This window comes from Neopsephotus bourkii, unplaced genomic scaffold (assembly GCF_033783945.1).
Source record: "Neopsephotus bourkii isolate Nb327-2 ecotype Australia unplaced genomic scaffold, CSIRO-AGI_Nbou_v1 NB_1638, whole genome shotgun sequence".
Lineage (NCBI taxonomy): Eukaryota > Metazoa > Chordata > Aves > Psittaciformes > Psittacidae > Neopsephotus > Neopsephotus bourkii.
In genome coordinates this window covers 5296656-5313475 of record NW_026902113.1, presented here as the reverse complement: position 1 = coordinate 5313475, position 16820 = coordinate 5296656, and the positions used below count along the sequence as shown (strand labels likewise).

The window sequence follows — 16820 nt, the reverse complement described above, 5'->3', positions numbered from 1 at the left end:
GGAAGGGACCTCAAAAGATCATCTAGTCCAGTCCCCCTGAAAGAGCAGGTTAACCTAGACTACATCACACAGGAACTTGTCCAGGCGGGCCTTGAATATCTCCAATGTGGGAGACTCCACAACCCTGCTGGGCAGCCTGTTCCAGTGCTCTGTCACTCTCACAGTAAAGAAGTTTTTCCTGATGTTCACATGGAACCTCCTATGCTCCAGTTCACACCCATTGCCCCTTGTCCTATCCCTGGACATCACTGAAAAAACTTAGCTCCATCATCCTGGCACTCACCCTTTACATATTTGTAAACATTGATGAGGTCACCCCTCAGTCTCCTCTAAGCTAAAGAGACCCAGCTCCCTCAGCCTCTCTTCATAAGGGAGATGTTCCACTCCCTTAACCATCTTTGTGGCTCTGTGCTGGACTCTTTCAAGCAATTCCCATAAGAATGGCATGGCTATGTAGAGGGTTTTTTCCTTGATATATTGGCTTTGTTAAGATACCTGTAAACTGTTACAATACAGTAATTTTGTAGAGAATGGAAAACAAAGCAGAATAAGCCTTGCTGTACTTTGAGAGTAGAAGTAGAGGAATGTTTTTTGGTATTGTTTCTATAGCAATGTCATGCAGTCACAGATTGGCTGTCTCTCTGTTACCAAGAATGTTCTCTTTGTTGAATTGATTTTATTGATTTATTTTTTTTTATTACCACTAAGTTGAAGATTCATGCTCCTTCTCTAGTAATGATAAAAATAGAAACCTGACCACTTTGGAACTGTGTTTTCTAGCAACTGGTTATTGAAAATGCCAGAGAAAAAATCTTGAGCAACAAATCTCTTCAGGAGAAGCTTGCTGAGAACATTAACAAAATCCTGGGCAGGTAATAAAATGAAAACTTCATATGTATTCTGATTTGATTTATTTTTGAGTTCTGAATTAATGAATAATGTGTTCCAGTGATGGCAACGTTGCTCAGGCCCCTAAACAGACAGACAGTGGTCCCTCGGAACAGGAGACTTCAATTGATGAAATCCTTGGACTCCAGGTAAGTGTAAATTGCCATGCTCAAAGTTTTTTTTAAGACCAGGCACGTGAGGATAATCAATTATGGGAACTGTACTGAACCTCTGTCTACTGTCTAATATCTGAGATTGCTCTCCTCTTTCTTTCTTTTTATTCATTTGCTTGTTTTACAGTACATCTCAGTTTATCTAATGTCTAGCTTCTGCCCAGGGGCAGTTCCACAGCTTCCCTTGCATAGGCATTAACTCATCTTGTTTGGTAGTGGGCAGGTTCCAAGAGCTGAATTAACAGGATTGTTTTGAGCCAGTTTAGCACTCTGAATTCATTTCCAGTGCCTGTACAAGGCAGCACAAGCATGCAGCAGGGTTAGAAGCCGGGGAGTGGGACTGCTTCTGGCAGTGGTCAGCTGTTAACATTACCCTCAGACTGAAATTTAAGTATGCTTCCCACAGTTACCAGCTGCCTCCTTGTCACTGGCAGTTGGGGATCAGCTTCTGACTGGGGATCTGATCAACAACCTTATAAAAAACAAGGGAATTAAAAATATCTTGGCAGTCTCCAAACATGTTTAGTCTAATCTGATACTCTGATTTGCTGCAAGATAAACATGGAGTATCTAGTATAGCAAGAGAAACTGTCTTTGGAGCCTAAATAAGGATGCTTTTTCTTCAAATTTAGTATTTTCTTGCTTTTGGAGTTCTGCAAACTAAACTTCTGGTATTTTTCCTTTGTGCTCCTGCAACACTCAGTGTGGCAATCACAGAGTTATGAACGGCTCTTAATGAAGGTATAATCTTCATAGCCCTCATGAAAAAGGCAGGAGAGTAGAGGCAGTTGCCTGTTTATGAAGTAGAGGTATCTGTTTTTTAAAAGCTATTCTTCTGTCGCATGGTGATTTTTAGATCGATTGTTGTGAAAATACATAGCTGAAAGCTGTATCCCATTTTTTCTGAGCAGAAAAAATCAAAGCAGTTTCTTCATAGAATCATAGAATAGTTAGGGTTGGAAAGGACCTTAAGATCATCAAGTTCCAACTCCCCTGCCATGGGCAGGGACATCCCGCTCTAAACCATATCACCCAAGGCCTCGTCCAACCTGGCCTTGAACACTGCCAGGGATGGAGCATTCACAGCCTCCTTGGGCAGCCCATTCCAGTGCCTCACCACCCTAACAGGAAAGAATTTCCTCCTTATATCCAATCTAAACTTCCCCTGCTGAAGTTTCAACCCATTACCCCTCGTCCTATCACTACAGTCCCTAATGAAGAGTCCAGCCCCAGCATCCCTATAGGCCCCCTTCAGATACTGGAAGGCTGCTCTGAGGTCTCCACGCAGCCTTCTCTTCTCCAGGCTGAACAGCCTCAACTTTCTCAGCCCATCTTCATACAGGAGGTGCTTCAGTCCCCTGATCATTCTCATGGCCCTCCTCTGGACTTGTTCCAACAGTTCCATGTCCTTTTTATGTTGAGGACACCAGAACTGCACACAATACTCCAAGTGAGGTCTCACGAGAGCAGAGTAGAGGGGCAGGATCACCTCCTTGGACCTGCTGGTCACGCTCCTTTTGATGCAGCCCAGGATACGGTTGGCTTTCTGGGCTGCAAGTGCACACTGAAGCTGGCTCATATTGATTTTCTCATCAAGCAGCACCCCCAAGTCCTTCTCCGCAGGGCTGCTCTGAATCTCTTCTCTGCCCAGCCTGTAGCTGTGCCTGGGATTGCTCCAACCCAGGTGTAGGACCTTGCACTTGGCATGGTTAAACTTCATGAGGATGGCATCAGCCCACCTCACAAGCGTGTCAAGGTCCCTCTGGATGGCATTCCTTCCCTCCAGCGTATCAACTGAACCACACAGCTTGGTGTCATCAGCAAGCTCGCTGAGGGCGCACTCAATCCCACTGTCCATGTCAGCGATGAAGATGTTAAACAAGACCAGTCCCAACACCAATCCCTGAGGGACACCACCCATTACTGGTCTCCAGCTGGACATTGAGCCATTGACCACAACTCTTTGTGTGTGGCCATCCAGCCAGTTCTTTATCCACCGAGTGGTCCATTCATCAAATTGATGTTTCTCTAATTTAGAGACAAGGATGTCGTGTGGGATAGTGTCGAACGCTTTACACAAGTCCAGGTAGATGACATCAACTGCTCTTGGTTTAGTAAGAGTAGCTGAGACAAAATAATCAAGTCTGTCATATGGGATATCCACCCTTAGAACCACCATAATCAAAGACTGTACAGAATCTCTGGGAATTTGGGAGAAACTTTGTATTTGAATGCTAGAATATGTACTGAGTGCTCTGCACATTTTCCTCCTGGGCTGCTACCAAACAAGTCAGCTTGAAAAAGGAACCGTAGAGCAGCATCCAGTGTAGTTATGCTTTCCAATTCTATTCCACAGAAAAGTAGTTGGAAGTTATATTCTACAACTTGTAATGGATAAAGGAAACAAAACTTGGCTTTGCTTAATATTGTCTTCTAGACACATGCATAACCAAAAAATGCAGGTTAATTTAGGGACTTTTTCCTCAGTGGTTGGCTAGTGCACGCTTACGGCGTTCATACTATCTTCATAAGCTGCCCGTGTGACCTGAGATTTCGACCTTCATAAACAGTGCTGGTCATTACGAAGAGAATACTCCAGTGTGCATGTGCAGAGTGTAACGTCTGATGAAGATGTTTGAGGGACTTTATTTCTTAAACTAAGTCACTAATATTTTGTTTAACAGATGTTAAATTTGTGGCAGAAATATTTCCAACGTTAGTTTTTATGATTCAGTGCTCAGCAGAAGTAATAGAACAAAAAGCACTCTGTAAAGAAAGCAGTTCTTGTCTGTTTTCCTTTTAAGTTACGGAAGTAGGTGTCTAACAGTTCTTTATGTTTTGTCTTTTCTCAGGGTGAAATCCATATGTCAGAAGAAGCTATACAGGACATTCTAGAACAGACAGAATCCGATCCAGCTTTTCAGGCACTCTTTGACTTGTTTGATTATGGTAGGACATATTATACTCAATTGTACCATTAACATAGAGCATCATGAATGATGAGTTTCCCCAGGTATTGCTTGAAGAAGCAAAGGTAATTAAGCAAGCCTCTTTTGCAACAGGAATGGACTGTAGGGCATCTGCATCCCTCAGTTCAGAATCAGCTTTTTATATTTATACATGACTGTAAAGTACAGCGTTTTCTTGTGGCTGAAATTCTGGGTTTGTGCTGGTTCAGTGACGGTTTATTGATACTGCTTTAGACTCTTCTGGTCTGAAGGATGATAGTTCATACGTGGTCTTCTATGCTGTTGCAAATTTTTTCTATCTGTCTGATCAGGAATATCATTGCATAAAAAGGACATTTTAGTGCTATTTCTGGATTTGTAATGAATATAGACAAATAGTTCTGCGAGTTTAGGATTGCGTTTCTTGAATATGAAATCTCCATGCTTCATTTTAAATGTAATAATTGCATTTATGTGTAAAGGTCATATTTAATCATTCTTATTGCTTTATTTTTAAAATAGGAAAGAGCAAAGTAAACAAGAATTTACCTGCTGGTATTTCTGGTCAGAGTGGAGTAGAAAATGGAATCCTGGTGGATGAGGATAACCTGGAAACACTTGAAAGTTCTTTAGGAACAGAAGATTCTAGTATATGTAGGTTGTTGTGTTTTAGTTCGGCTTGTTTTTTGGTTATTTTTTTCCTTTAAGATGTCTTCTAATCTCTTTTCATTATGAAAATATTTTCAGACAACTTGTACATTTCCAAAGCTTTTTATTTTCAATGGTAATATGCAGTCTGACTTGTACATTGCGTGAACGTATGGATATACCTGTTCTGTTAGAAAGTTTGTCAAATTTAACAGTAATCCATCAGTGTACGTAAAAGCTGTACTTGATAAGCTCCTAAATGAAATCAAAATACCTGCAAATCTGTTTTCTCATTCAGAATAGAGATGCTTTGCAATATTCATTGTGGAACACATAAAGTTAATATCTTACATCCAAGCATATTAATCTTTCTCTCTATTCTGTAATGTATTGGTTAATTAATACACAAAAAGATACTTGCTCTGGACAAAAGGTGCATTTAGTCTGTCTACCCCATTCTTAGCAACTGTCCATCAGCAGCAACTATTCAGCAAAAGCCTGTGAGAAATAGAGCCAAAAGGTCTTTATCCTGACATGGCTTTTTGTGCTTCTCGAAGTCTGATTTATTGACTTAAGACATTTGCTTGTTATTTATATGCTTACTACTTACGTACAAACTGATTTGCCAGATTGCCTAATGTACGTAACTATCTGTTTCATATACTTTCTGCTTATCTTGAAAGTAAGGATGAGTAGCATTATTCCCACTTACCAGTTCAATGAAAAACTGTTTCACATGAAACTAAGTTGCTTCTAAAACACTGTAAAAGGATCATCTGTTTGATAGTTATGGAGCTAATTTATTCTTTGTTTTACAGGTGATAATTCTAGAGAATCGCTATCCTGTAAAGGTTTTCAGTTAGGAGAAACATCATGTGCCTTGAAGACCAGCATTAACAATGATGATGCAGCTAAGAAAAATACAACTAGTGACCAGCTGCATGGGAATTGTACACCAAGGAAGCAGACTGAAGTACTTAAAACCATTACCCCTGAACATATTGGAGAGCTTGAAATCGCTTTTGACTCTGTGTCTGGTTTGACTGAACCTGACAAGAGACAGAGTTCTGATAGCAAATGTAATGAATGCTGTGGAGATTCTTATGGTAAAAAAGAGTTGCCTGCATTAGTGGCTGAAAGTGAAAGAGCTATGGAAATTGGAAAAGGACCATTAATTCATAGTGCTCAAAGTACTCCTAATTTAGAATATGTTCATTCTGGTAGTCCACAGATTTCTTTGATTTCATTGGCAGAAGGAAGTACAGCCAGTGAAAACAGAACACATTCTGGAAGTAAATGTCACTTATCACCAGATACATCACTATCTGAAAAAATACTTACTGAAAGCCCTTCTAATGGGAGCCCTGGCCACAGTGTACTGCTGAGAAAAACCAATTCCTCAATTTCTAGCCCATCAGCAGATGCAGGAAAGGAACAGGACACAACAAATGGTACAGCTGCCTTACCTGGTATTTTACAGGAGAACTCTGTCCATCAGGAGCAGAGTACGCAATCAGACTGTGCTGCAAGAGCTGCAGTGAAGGTTTCTGATCTTGACAAAGCAGAGTTGCAGCTTGAAGTTGTTGATACCTCTAACAAAACTTGCTCAAATGATCAGCATACACTTGATAAGCCTTGTAAGAAATATTTAAGCTTCCCTTCAGAACTGTCAAGCTTGGAGGGAACACAAGGGGAAGTGCAGGAACCTTCATCTTCTACAAAAGTAGATGCTGATAATGTATATTTCTCTTCTGGTGATGACGCATGTACAGAAATTTCTGTAGTACCCACTGAAAATACTCTTACTACATCTGAAATATGCCACTCTCCTCTCCCAGAAACTGCATCCTCAACAGATGAGTCAGGTACTGAGGCCAAAAGTGTAAGCGGTGTATCTTCTAGCAGTCAGCCGATGGATGTTGATCCTTCTAATATAATGTCCCTCAAGATCATCATCAGCGATGATCCATTCATTTCATCTGACACAGAGTTAAATAATGCTGTTTCCAGCATCACAGGAGAAAATTTGCCAACTATAATACTGTCTTCTCCAGCCAAATCCCCAACCAAAACTGCAGGCCTGTCCAAATGTCTGACTTCAGAAGACACTGAAAAAAACGTGGATTCAGATTTGACAGAGCAGAATCTTCTTGTACTTAGACCTAAGGATCCTGTGGTCACCTCAGTCAACACTCAGAATGAAGACTGCCCTGTGTTTTCAGTTGCAGGTACAACTAACCTTTCCAAGGAAGGGGGATTTATACAGTTGATGCCAGCAACAAGCACAGCTTTTGGGAATTCAAGCAACCTTTACATAGCCACCTGTGTGACTGATCCAGCTGCCTTGGGCACAGCGGTAACACCATCAAATGTAGTTGTATTGCCTGGCAATTCTATGCCACTTGCTGCCCAAGCTCCAGCAGTACAACAGTTACGGACTCCTCCTAGATCCAGCAGTACATTTGCAGCAAATCAGGCTGTCTCCCCAAACTTCGCACAAGGTAACCTCATTGTTAGAAAATGAAAATGTGGCATTTATATAGTGGTTTTATTCCTTTTTTGCATGAAAAGTAAACCAGTTTTTTAAACACTGCTGTATCTGCCTGTTGAAACTATCCAGGAGTTATGTAGCTTGTGAGTATAGTAGTTGCTACTGAAAATGAAATTAAAACTACGAAGAGTCATCGACCAGGCTGCTTTGAAAGAAGTAGCCTTGTATTTCAGAAGCTTACATGATACAGTTTTAGCAGTGATAAATTTAGGAAGCATATTTTGGCTTATACAAGAAAAGATTTTGTTGCTTTGGCTAAATAAACCATTTTTGTTTGTTTTGTTTTAATAAGTTTCCTGTTACAAATAGAATGCTGTGTTACAGGTATCCATATTCAGCTTTGGTAACTGGCTAGATACAGATGATCCTTCCAAAATTACTCACTTGTTTTGTTTTGTTCCGTTTTCCAAGAACCTCTCCTATGTTTAGACAGTATGTTCTGGAAGTATAACATTTTTTCTTTCCATAATGTTAAATGTCTCCTAGTGCAAACATTTTTATTACTACAGCAATAAAAATGTCAGTGCTTTTTAAGATGTGAAACCAAACTATAAGCCAGCTGTGTTTACACATTTAGATTTATTTCCAAAACTAAAAACTTATTACACTGATCTTTGAATTTCTGTGTGTAGTGATTTGGTTGTGCTCAGAGGCCACTGTGACAGTATGAGCAAGACCTTGGAGCACTGAGAGGCATTTTCTGTCATGGGGATTCCTTCAAGCAGCTATTACCTTCTGTTTTAACAGAGAGAGAAACACAAGTTTGCCTTTTCTTCTGCATGTGATAGTTTTCCTGGTAGTGCTTATTTAACTGAAGAACAACGTGGAATGAATTTTCTGTTCACTTTTGGAATTTTTCTTCCACTTTTCAATGAATGTGCTATAATAGTTTCCCTGTTTTACAATTCCTGTATGTCTGGCAGCCAGACACTAACAACCTGTTAGAATAACTGAAAATAACTATTTTAACAGCAATTTAAATAGTTAAATAGGGAACTTTGGCTTCAGTATTCCAAATCAGTCTTATTATGCTTTTTTTTTTTTAATTCAGTAATTAATCTCAAACCCACTAATTAACTAAACTTTGTGTACTATGTTTAACACTTCCTACCAGCCAGGAATATCCATGATGGATCATGGATACATAGGGACAAAGCTATCCCAGAATGTTGTGTGCTTGTAAGCAGAGGGTGTTACGGGTACACTGGAAGAAAAAAAACCATGCTTCTGGTAATAACATTTAATCATTGTAATTGTAGAGGGCAGGATGCAAAGAGTTGTTTGTTTTTATTAAGCAGCAAAATGAGATTTTGGTGTTACCATTTGTTATAAACCAATTCAAAGTTCAAGCCTTGACATGGATTTGTCATACTTTAAGCTTCATTTTGAAACATGTCTTAAAAAGGAAAACAGACTTTAGTGAAAGAATTCAATATAATGTTCTCTAGTTTTTCTGGTCGTAATGTATAGTAAGGACAGTGAAGGCTTACTAAAAAGCCAGAGCTTTTCTTGCCACAGGTTTGAGCATGCATTGTTTTAAGAAAACCTGTTCTGAAGCTTTTCTTTTCAGTAAAGTGTTCTTTGTTTCTGTACAGTTGTAACACTTTGATGTCTTTTAGGTTCTGCCATTATAATTGCATCTCCGGTGCAGCCTGTTTTGCAAGGAATGGTGGGAATGATACCTCTCTCTGTAGTAGGACAAAATGGAAATACATTCTCGGCACCTGCCCGTCAGGTAGCATATCATAGAACTTCTCAGAATTAAAGCTGAGGTGATCAGGAATCTTGTCATAAATTATAATGGAATATTTTGATCCTTAAAGGTTCTACATATGCCTGTGGCTAATACAGTGTGCAACAGAAGTGTCCCAAAACTACCCATCCCTCCCAAATCACAAAAGATTCCTGGAGCAAGAAACAAGACTAATACAGGTACCTGACTTGCCTTCTTGAGAAGGGTGCAAGAAAAGGGGGGGCTCTAAAGACATGTCAGTTCTGAGGAATAAAGTTTTATACATACCACTGCTGCTCTGCCAGATAACTGCTGGGATGGCTTTGCAAGAGGCCTGTATCTGCAGTTAGTAACTGCATCTGCTCAGTTTACAAAGAACTCCCAGCATAATAATAATAATTCCAGTTTGGGATCAAGCTTATTTTGCAGTGTAATGTTTCAAGGCTCTAATGCAGTTTTGAAAGTTTAATTTTCTTTATATTTCTGATTATTTTTAATCTTGTTGGTTGTGAGTACTGTTGACTGCTACCATTGAAACCAAGCCACATAATAACAAAGAAATTACTGGAAGTCAGCAATTCTAAACATTTATTAAGGAAAATATTTAATAGAAGGGATGCATATACACTCTGCTGCCTGTTTTCTCTTTGCCATTTCAGGTACTTGTGTATATTTTGTGCTTGTGTATATTCATTTCATTGACATCTTGCTGCTTTAAATAGGAATTGAAACAAGACTGGAGTTCCATTCATTTCTCAGTGTTGGGAGGGGGTAAAGAAAAATAATCGAAAATGGAAAATAAATTGAGTTGTAAGGACAGTTTATGCTTTAGCCTGTCTACCTTTTTGAAACAGAGACGGCTTACACATAAAATGGAACAAAGCTGCAAATGAAGAAAAAAGCTGGGGTTGTATAGTTAGTTCTGCATTCTGCTTTGCTGATGGATAACTGAGAGTTCCCTGCAGTTATTTCCCACTTGGAAATCCCTGCCATGTGTTTGTGTGCTGGGTTTTGTCTTGCCAGGACTACCTGTTAGGTGTAGGCAGCAAGTTTCTTGTCTGTCCTTAGTTGGTGACCTTTGCTAATCTATTAATCTGTAAACTTGAAAATTACAAAAATAAGGCAGAGTTCTGTCTTGGGTTTTTCTTTATTGATTCTCTGTCATGTGGAATGTCATTGTACTCGCTGTGAGATGATTTCCTTGGAATATTGTGGTTTATTAACATTTCATCTGTTGTTCCAGGAAAACTGGTACCGAGCGCAGCTGAGCCTTTGAACCACGCAAGTTCTCGAACACAAAGGTCAGTAGAGCCAGCTATTCAAACCTGCTTTCTTCTTCCTGCCATGAATTGCTTTGAACAGTACTGCTGGAGAGGAGAGCAAGTTTTATTAACGGTGGTACAAGCACCCTCTTTATTTCTCCTGTCTTTCTGCTAGGAGCACTGGTACAGATGTGTGCTAGTACTGGTGCAGTACATGCTAGAATTCTGGTGGTACTGTTCCTAGGCTAATTTTGTATGGCTTTGTGTTTACTTCTATCTCAGTTGTAAAATAAAAACTGTTGGAGGGGAGTGCAAGCAAGGAGCAATTGCCTGTTACATTTACCGGGAGATTTTAATGACTAAAACCTTTTCTTTTTTTCCCCCCACCTTTTCAGATGAGTATTGCCCACGGTTTTGTAGTACAGCCTTGTTGCCTTTACTGCTCTCTGGCCCAAAGACCGTAGAGCTTGTTAGATTGGGTTCTGCAGCTGTGTGTTCTAGCTGTGCAGATCAGAGCACTGCTTGGTCCTTTAAAGTGAAAAGCCAAAGGAAAGATGGTGAGGAGAACAGCATGCTAACTTTGTGAGTGATGAGTATCACTTAAATGCTACTTGGGATAGGTACTAGTTTTCTGTTGGGCAAGTGAGAGAAGAGAAGGTAAGGCTTCAGTAATAACTCTCCTTGTTGTTCATGGACTTAAGAAACAAGAGAATGTTGGAATGAGCAAAAGTGTACGAGAAGATAAGAAGCTCAGTTTAAATAGTAGAGGTGAAACATCCTTTTATTGTTTAAAAATAAAACATACTTTAAAAAAATCTACCTATTCAGAACTCAGTTCAAATATTGGGAAAGTGAAAAAAACAGGAACAATAAAGTCAGCTTATTAAAAAAAATGTATCTCAATGTATACAGTATATGTGCCTGGAAAAACTAGCAATTTTTAAAAAGCCACAGAAGCAAGATTTTTGATAATTCAGCTTTCTGTTAATTGTAGTCAATCTCCAAATATATGTTTTGCAGAGCAAAGAGAACAAAATGTTCCCTGTAAAGAGATGTCATTTCCCATTTCTACTCTTTATGCTTTCTGCCTCATCTCAAATTTCACGGGAATAGAACAAAGTGTCCCCACCTGTCCTTCCTTTACTGCTCCAAAGGTACCAGAGTTACCATCCCGAAGTTAATTTGCCATTTCCTCTTGCAAACCATAAAGGCTGATCTGCACAGGCTTATCTTACCAGCAGAGATGAATATGAAGAGGCTTTTCTTGGAAACACAGTGTAAGCAGGAAGAGGGCACAGACGTAATAGTGGTATGAGCTGACAGAGCAGTAATATCCTTCTCTTGACGTCACTGCAGCACAGCGGTGGCATTTTCCACACTCGTGGCTGGTTGTCAGGTGCAGACTCAGCCTGAGGTAGTTTGTGTGCTCTTGCCCAGATGCCCACTGAAAACTTTGTGTCTTGCTCTCTTTCCTGTCACTTACAGCAATGTACAGGGGAGAGTACAAGCCGTGCATATGATGATATTGCCCAGAGTATTCTGGCAGCCTCTTGGCAGCTTCAGCTCCAAGGGCTTCCAGAGCCACAACCAGTACTCTGGGGTGGACTATCTTGTCATGAATGCACTCTGTTTCTGTTTTGAACTCAAGTGAACTACCAGCATCCACAAATACCCCAGGGTAAAATGTTCCCAGGATTAATTACATTCACTTCAAAGCCTCCTTGTTTTCGTTTGACCCTGATACTACTTTTACTTGATGTTCCTAGTTCTTCCATTGGAAGTTATAGTAGTTTCCTTTTAGTTGGCTTTTTTTCAGAGTTCTGTTGCATTTCCTCTCAGTCATCTCTCTTTCCTGGTTGAAGAGCCCCAGTCTACCTACTTGTTCTTTGTACAGGCTCTATTTCATACTTCTCTTGTCATCCTTTTGACCTTCTCTGAGCTTTCTGTGGTTGTCATCCCTTACTCCTGGTGTTTGTGTGTTGATAAATACATTTAGAGAATAGTGAGAGCTTTAAGCAGGTGTTTTGAGGGGCAGGTGAGCACTTCCAGCCAGATGAAGCTGACTTGACTAGTAATAACAAGTATGTTGCTGAAGTGTTTTCATCTCATTTTCAGAACTGGAAACTCAGACAAGCTTATCACTGCAGAGCTAGGAAGGAAGGTGGAGGAGAACTTACCTGTTGCACCAGTAGAAAGCACAAGCTCGAGTTCAAGGCAAAGTGAAAGCCACAGAAGAGTGCTTTGCTTTGATAACGTCCTACCTGCTCCAGGAGGAAACACACAAATTCAGACTACTAAGAGTTTATCCCAGAAAGAAAGAAATGAAAATACTGTATTTGCTGTTGACTCTGCATCGTCCTCTGCTAAGGCACAGGTAGCAAAGAGAGAGAAAGATAAAACATTGCCTAGAATTCTCTGTAAGCCAGAAGTTGGTAGCAACAGAAGCGCATCTGCAAAGGAGCTGCAGCCTGAGCGGAAGGCATCAGCTGCAGGGCTTCCGTTAGATCCCTTCCACAAGACTACAGCAAATAAAGAAAATGAATTACAAAGGGATACTGATGAAAAACAGAAGAGCCAGGACACTGCCAAACTCTCAAATGGCCAACAGAGCGTAAGCTTGTGGAATGAGAAGACAGTTGCTTCAGTGCCGGAGCTGAACAAAAAGCAAGGGTCGCTGTCGAGTGGAAATGGCAAATCCTCAGTGTCTGTTTCTTTGTCTTCGAAGGAGCCAAAGAGAGAACCAGCTAAAGTTTCCAGCCAAGGCCTTTGCCTGTCAAGCCCATTCACTAAGCAGTGTGTGGAAATGCTGCAAGACATTCAGTGGCACAGCCCCACTAGTAAAACAGTTGAGAACGGAGAATTGCCTGTCCCCCGTACGCCGTCTGGAGTTGGGGACAGGCACACAGATGATACTACAGACAGCGTGCGGACACCGATGTGTCGGCGCTTCAACGAGGACAGCACCACCCCTAGAATCATGGTGCCTCCTGCTACACCAGACCTGCCTGCCTGCAGCCCAGCCAGTGAAACAGGCAGTGAGAACAGTGTCAGCATGGCTGCTCACACGCTCATGATCCTGTCCCGGGCAGCCATTGCCAGGACTAGCACTGCAACCCCCCTGAAGGACAACACCCAGCAGTTCCGATCCGTAAGGAGCGCAGTAAAGAAAAGGAAACTGGAGGACTTGAACGAGGGTGAGAGAAATTCTCGTTCTGCAACTAGGAAAGACCTTCAAAGCTCTCCAACACCATCAAAAAAGAAGAAAATAAAGGCAAGTGCTGGCATTTACTTGCTAATTCTAAACATACATTAGTTGTCTATATAGATATTTATGAAGAAATGGTTCAGAGGTGCTAGTCCAAATCCCAGATACTCTAGTTATATTTGTCAGATTTACTAACTTTGACTCTTCAGCCTCCTCTGAACTAAGTTTTCTTAAGATTAGTATAGCCCAAATACAAGGGGGATGTGGACCTGTTTGAGTGAGTCCAGAGGAGGCCATGAAGATTGTCCGAGGGCTGCGGCACCTTTCCTGTTGAGACAGTCTGAGAGAGTTGGGCTTGTTCCATCTGTAGAAGAGAAGGCTCCAGGGAGGCCTTAGGGTAGCTTCCAGTGCCTAAAGGGGCCTACAAGAAATCTGGAGAAGGTCTTTTTAGAAGGGCATATAGTGACAGGACAAGGGGGAATGGATTTAAACTGAAAGAGGAGAGATTTAGGTTAAGTATTGAGAAGTTGTTTGCTACTGTGAGGATGGCGAGACACTGAAACAAGTTCCCAGAGAAGCTGTGGCTGCCGCATCCCTAGCAGTGTTCAAGGCCAGTGTTCAAGCCCCTCTTGAGCAACCTGGTCTAGTGAAAGGTGTCCCTGCCTGTTGCTGGGGTTTGGAAGTAGGTGATCTTTAAGGTCCTTCCAATCAAAACCATTCTGTGATTCTATGACAGTCTTCAGATACCCACAAGTAAACTCCTACTGATGCTGCACATACCTATGGAATCTGTTAAATGAGTTTCTGAATTCTTAACTTCAAACTATGTTTCCAGGTGGAATGTAGGAAATAGGACAAACTCAAACTAGGCCTTGCTAGGATTCTATACATTCTTGCATCCCCATTTTCCATCAGGACTAGGAACCCACATTTTATGTATTCCCAGTCCCTGCAGTCCATAGCACCATGCATTTGACTTGAGGATTTAATGACAAATAGCAAAGATGAGTTGAGAAAAGGTGATACATGCAAAGAATCCAAAAGAAAACGTGGTATAGCTCTGTAACTCACCGGGCTTAGAACACACTCCTGAAATACTGAGAAACACTGACTTACTCCTGTGTACATGACAAGCCAGAGGCCGTGCCCTCCTGAAGCCTGGGTTGGCTCCTGCTGGATCAGAGCATGCAGCTACTCCTGTCCCCTAAGCCAACAGCATACAGCCATTCCCGTGTCTGTTCCAATGGGAGCTTAGTGCATTTATGTCTACAGCACAGATGGAAGGCTGAGGAAGAAAGGGATGCTTCATCAGTAGCCCCAGGCTCTCAGTATTTAACCTAACTGTTCTCTTCCTCTCCTACAGAAAAAGAAGTTACCGAATTCTTTCCCAGCAGGCATGGATGTGGACAAGTTCTTGTTGTCTTTGCATTATGATGAGTGAAAAAATAAAGAAGCTGAGCTGTGACTGTTCAAAGCCAGGTGGTATTTGCCGAGGTTTTGCATGAGAAGTTAATTCTAAAGGGTGAGTTGCACTTTCAGTGCACTGGAGTTTCACTTTATAGCAAAATCATGCTGTTCCTGAAGCAGGTTGCTAAGTGTAAATATCATTGAGTTGGTCTGTGTTTATTTCTGAAAAAGCACTTGCGTAATTATAGAGCCATTTAATTTGCAAAGTTGTAAATTTGTATAAATGTACTGTAAGAAAAGTTGTATGTTTCCTGTTACACCACGTTGTCTGTGTTCTGCTGCATTCTCTACTTCCCCTCCAAACCGCTTAGACAGTTTGTGAAAGGCGGTGTTTGTAGTTCACTATTCTGAGACAGGGGCCACTTCCCATTGTCTCATTGAATCCAAAAGTGATTTAATCTTTGGGTGAAACTGCCTTGTTCTAACCGTCTCTCCCTCCTAACTGTCAAACCCATGCTGTAAGGCTTTGAATGAGTTAACAAGAATGCCGGTAACTAAACATAAGGCCAGTATAAAACCTCCAAACATATTTCTCATCTAATGAAGCTCTGCCCAGCCAGTTATCCAGGTAAAGCTTTCATCTGGATGAGCCTCTGTTTGCAGTAGCGGCAGTTGAGTGCAGAAGCTGTTTCCAGACAGTGTGCTGTGCTGTTGGGTTAATTCCCCTATGCCTACCCCAGTTGTATGAACACTGAACCTGTTGCAACAGCCAGACAAGCATTTTGGGGTGTTCTGTTGCAAAAGTCGGTTCTTTTAACTGTCATTTGTACTGGTGAGTTAGCGTTTGTTAACCCCCCTTGTGCTTTCAGCCAGACACAGAAGAATTGGCAGCTAATCTTTCTGTTTGATGCAGAATTTTTCTACAAACTGTCTTCCAGACAGGCCCAGGAGAAGCCCAGCCCTACATTTGAGTAATAATTAGCATGGGTAAAAATTACCACACTAGCCTTGCTCCAGTACTGCAGGATTTTTACTGGTATTTCCTTCTTTGTTCTCAAATTGTTGAGGTCTTAAAAAGTTGCAAGTTTTCTCGTAAGAGATCTGTACAGCGACAGGGCAATGGTTCAGATAGTATACAAGGATTCCTAAGGAACCAATATTATGCAGTAGATGTTTATATTAAACCCATCCAATAACTGAATACTGCATAGCATTCACAGCTTGAATAAATATTTTTAGTTTAATAACAATGTTGTGCGTTGGTTGGTATTTTGTACATCCACGAAGCAGCTCTAAGGAGGCTCTATAGACGAGTCATGTTGATCGGTCATTTTAAAGAATTCAGTATTAACCACTGTGGTCTAACAGCAGCTGTCAGAGGGCTCAGGGAGGTGAGCAAAGAAAACTGTCTTAAGCATCAAAAATGAGTAATAGTTTTCTGCCAGTTGGTAGGTGATGTTTGTAAATGGCTTTGCTAGTTCTTTGAGACCTGGCATAGCTCGTGCATGGGACAGCTGCTATCCACCATAGTATTTTTCAGTTCAGGTAAACTGGTGATACTGAAGTGCATTATCCCTTCACTTTCGCTTTCAACTGGAAAAAACATCTTCAGTTCCAAGCTGCTGTCACAGGGCAAAGAATTTGCAGCAGAGCCGGTGTCAGAGCGTGAATGAAGGTGTTTTCTTATCATGAAGCATTTAAACCCCACTGTTCATCTGCTCCCTCCACACATACGTTCCTTCCTGAAAAAACAGATCCCACTGTATCCCAATGTATTTAGTCCTGTTTCATGGAGGAGAATGTAAGTCGGTGAAGATGACTTCCTGTTGAAATCCCTGTGAAAATTAAGAAAGCAGGTGTCCTAAATCCCAGCTAAGAAACTTTGAAGTGTTTGATGTTTGTCCCTTGAAGAAAAGGTGAGGGAAATAGGCTTTATACTGGGGCAATAGTCAAGTTTTGCCCTCTGGTAAAAAGACAGCTGAGGAAACTGCATGAGTTGACAATGA

General features: G+C 41.1%; 1 protein-coding gene across 2 annotated transcripts in view; it reads left to right on the top strand.

Annotated features, from left to right (window-relative positions):
* LOC133223577 (protein NPAT) overlaps positions 1-16064 on the top strand; it is a 28648-nt gene extending 12584 nt beyond the window's left edge. The window contains exons 9-18 of one of the 2 annotated variants that reach the window (XM_061374387.1): positions 781-872; positions 950-1037; positions 3914-4010; positions 4532-4663; positions 5476-7158; positions 8828-8943; positions 9032-9140; positions 10184-10241; positions 12318-13473; positions 14771-16064. In XM_061374387.1, coding sequence (XP_061230371.1) covers positions 781-872; positions 950-1037; positions 3914-4010; positions 4532-4663; positions 5476-7158; positions 8828-8943; positions 9032-9140; positions 10184-10241; positions 12318-13473; positions 14771-14848 — 3609 coding nt within the window. In that variant the 3' untranslated portion in view covers positions 14849-16064. Of the gene's footprint in view, positions 1-780; positions 873-949; positions 1038-3913; positions 4011-4531; positions 4664-5475; positions 7159-8827; positions 8944-9031; positions 9141-10183; positions 10242-12317 lie in introns of both variants that reach the window. The other variant, XM_061374386.1, reaches the window with a different exon arrangement.
* Positions 16065-16820: the final 756 nt, after the last annotated feature.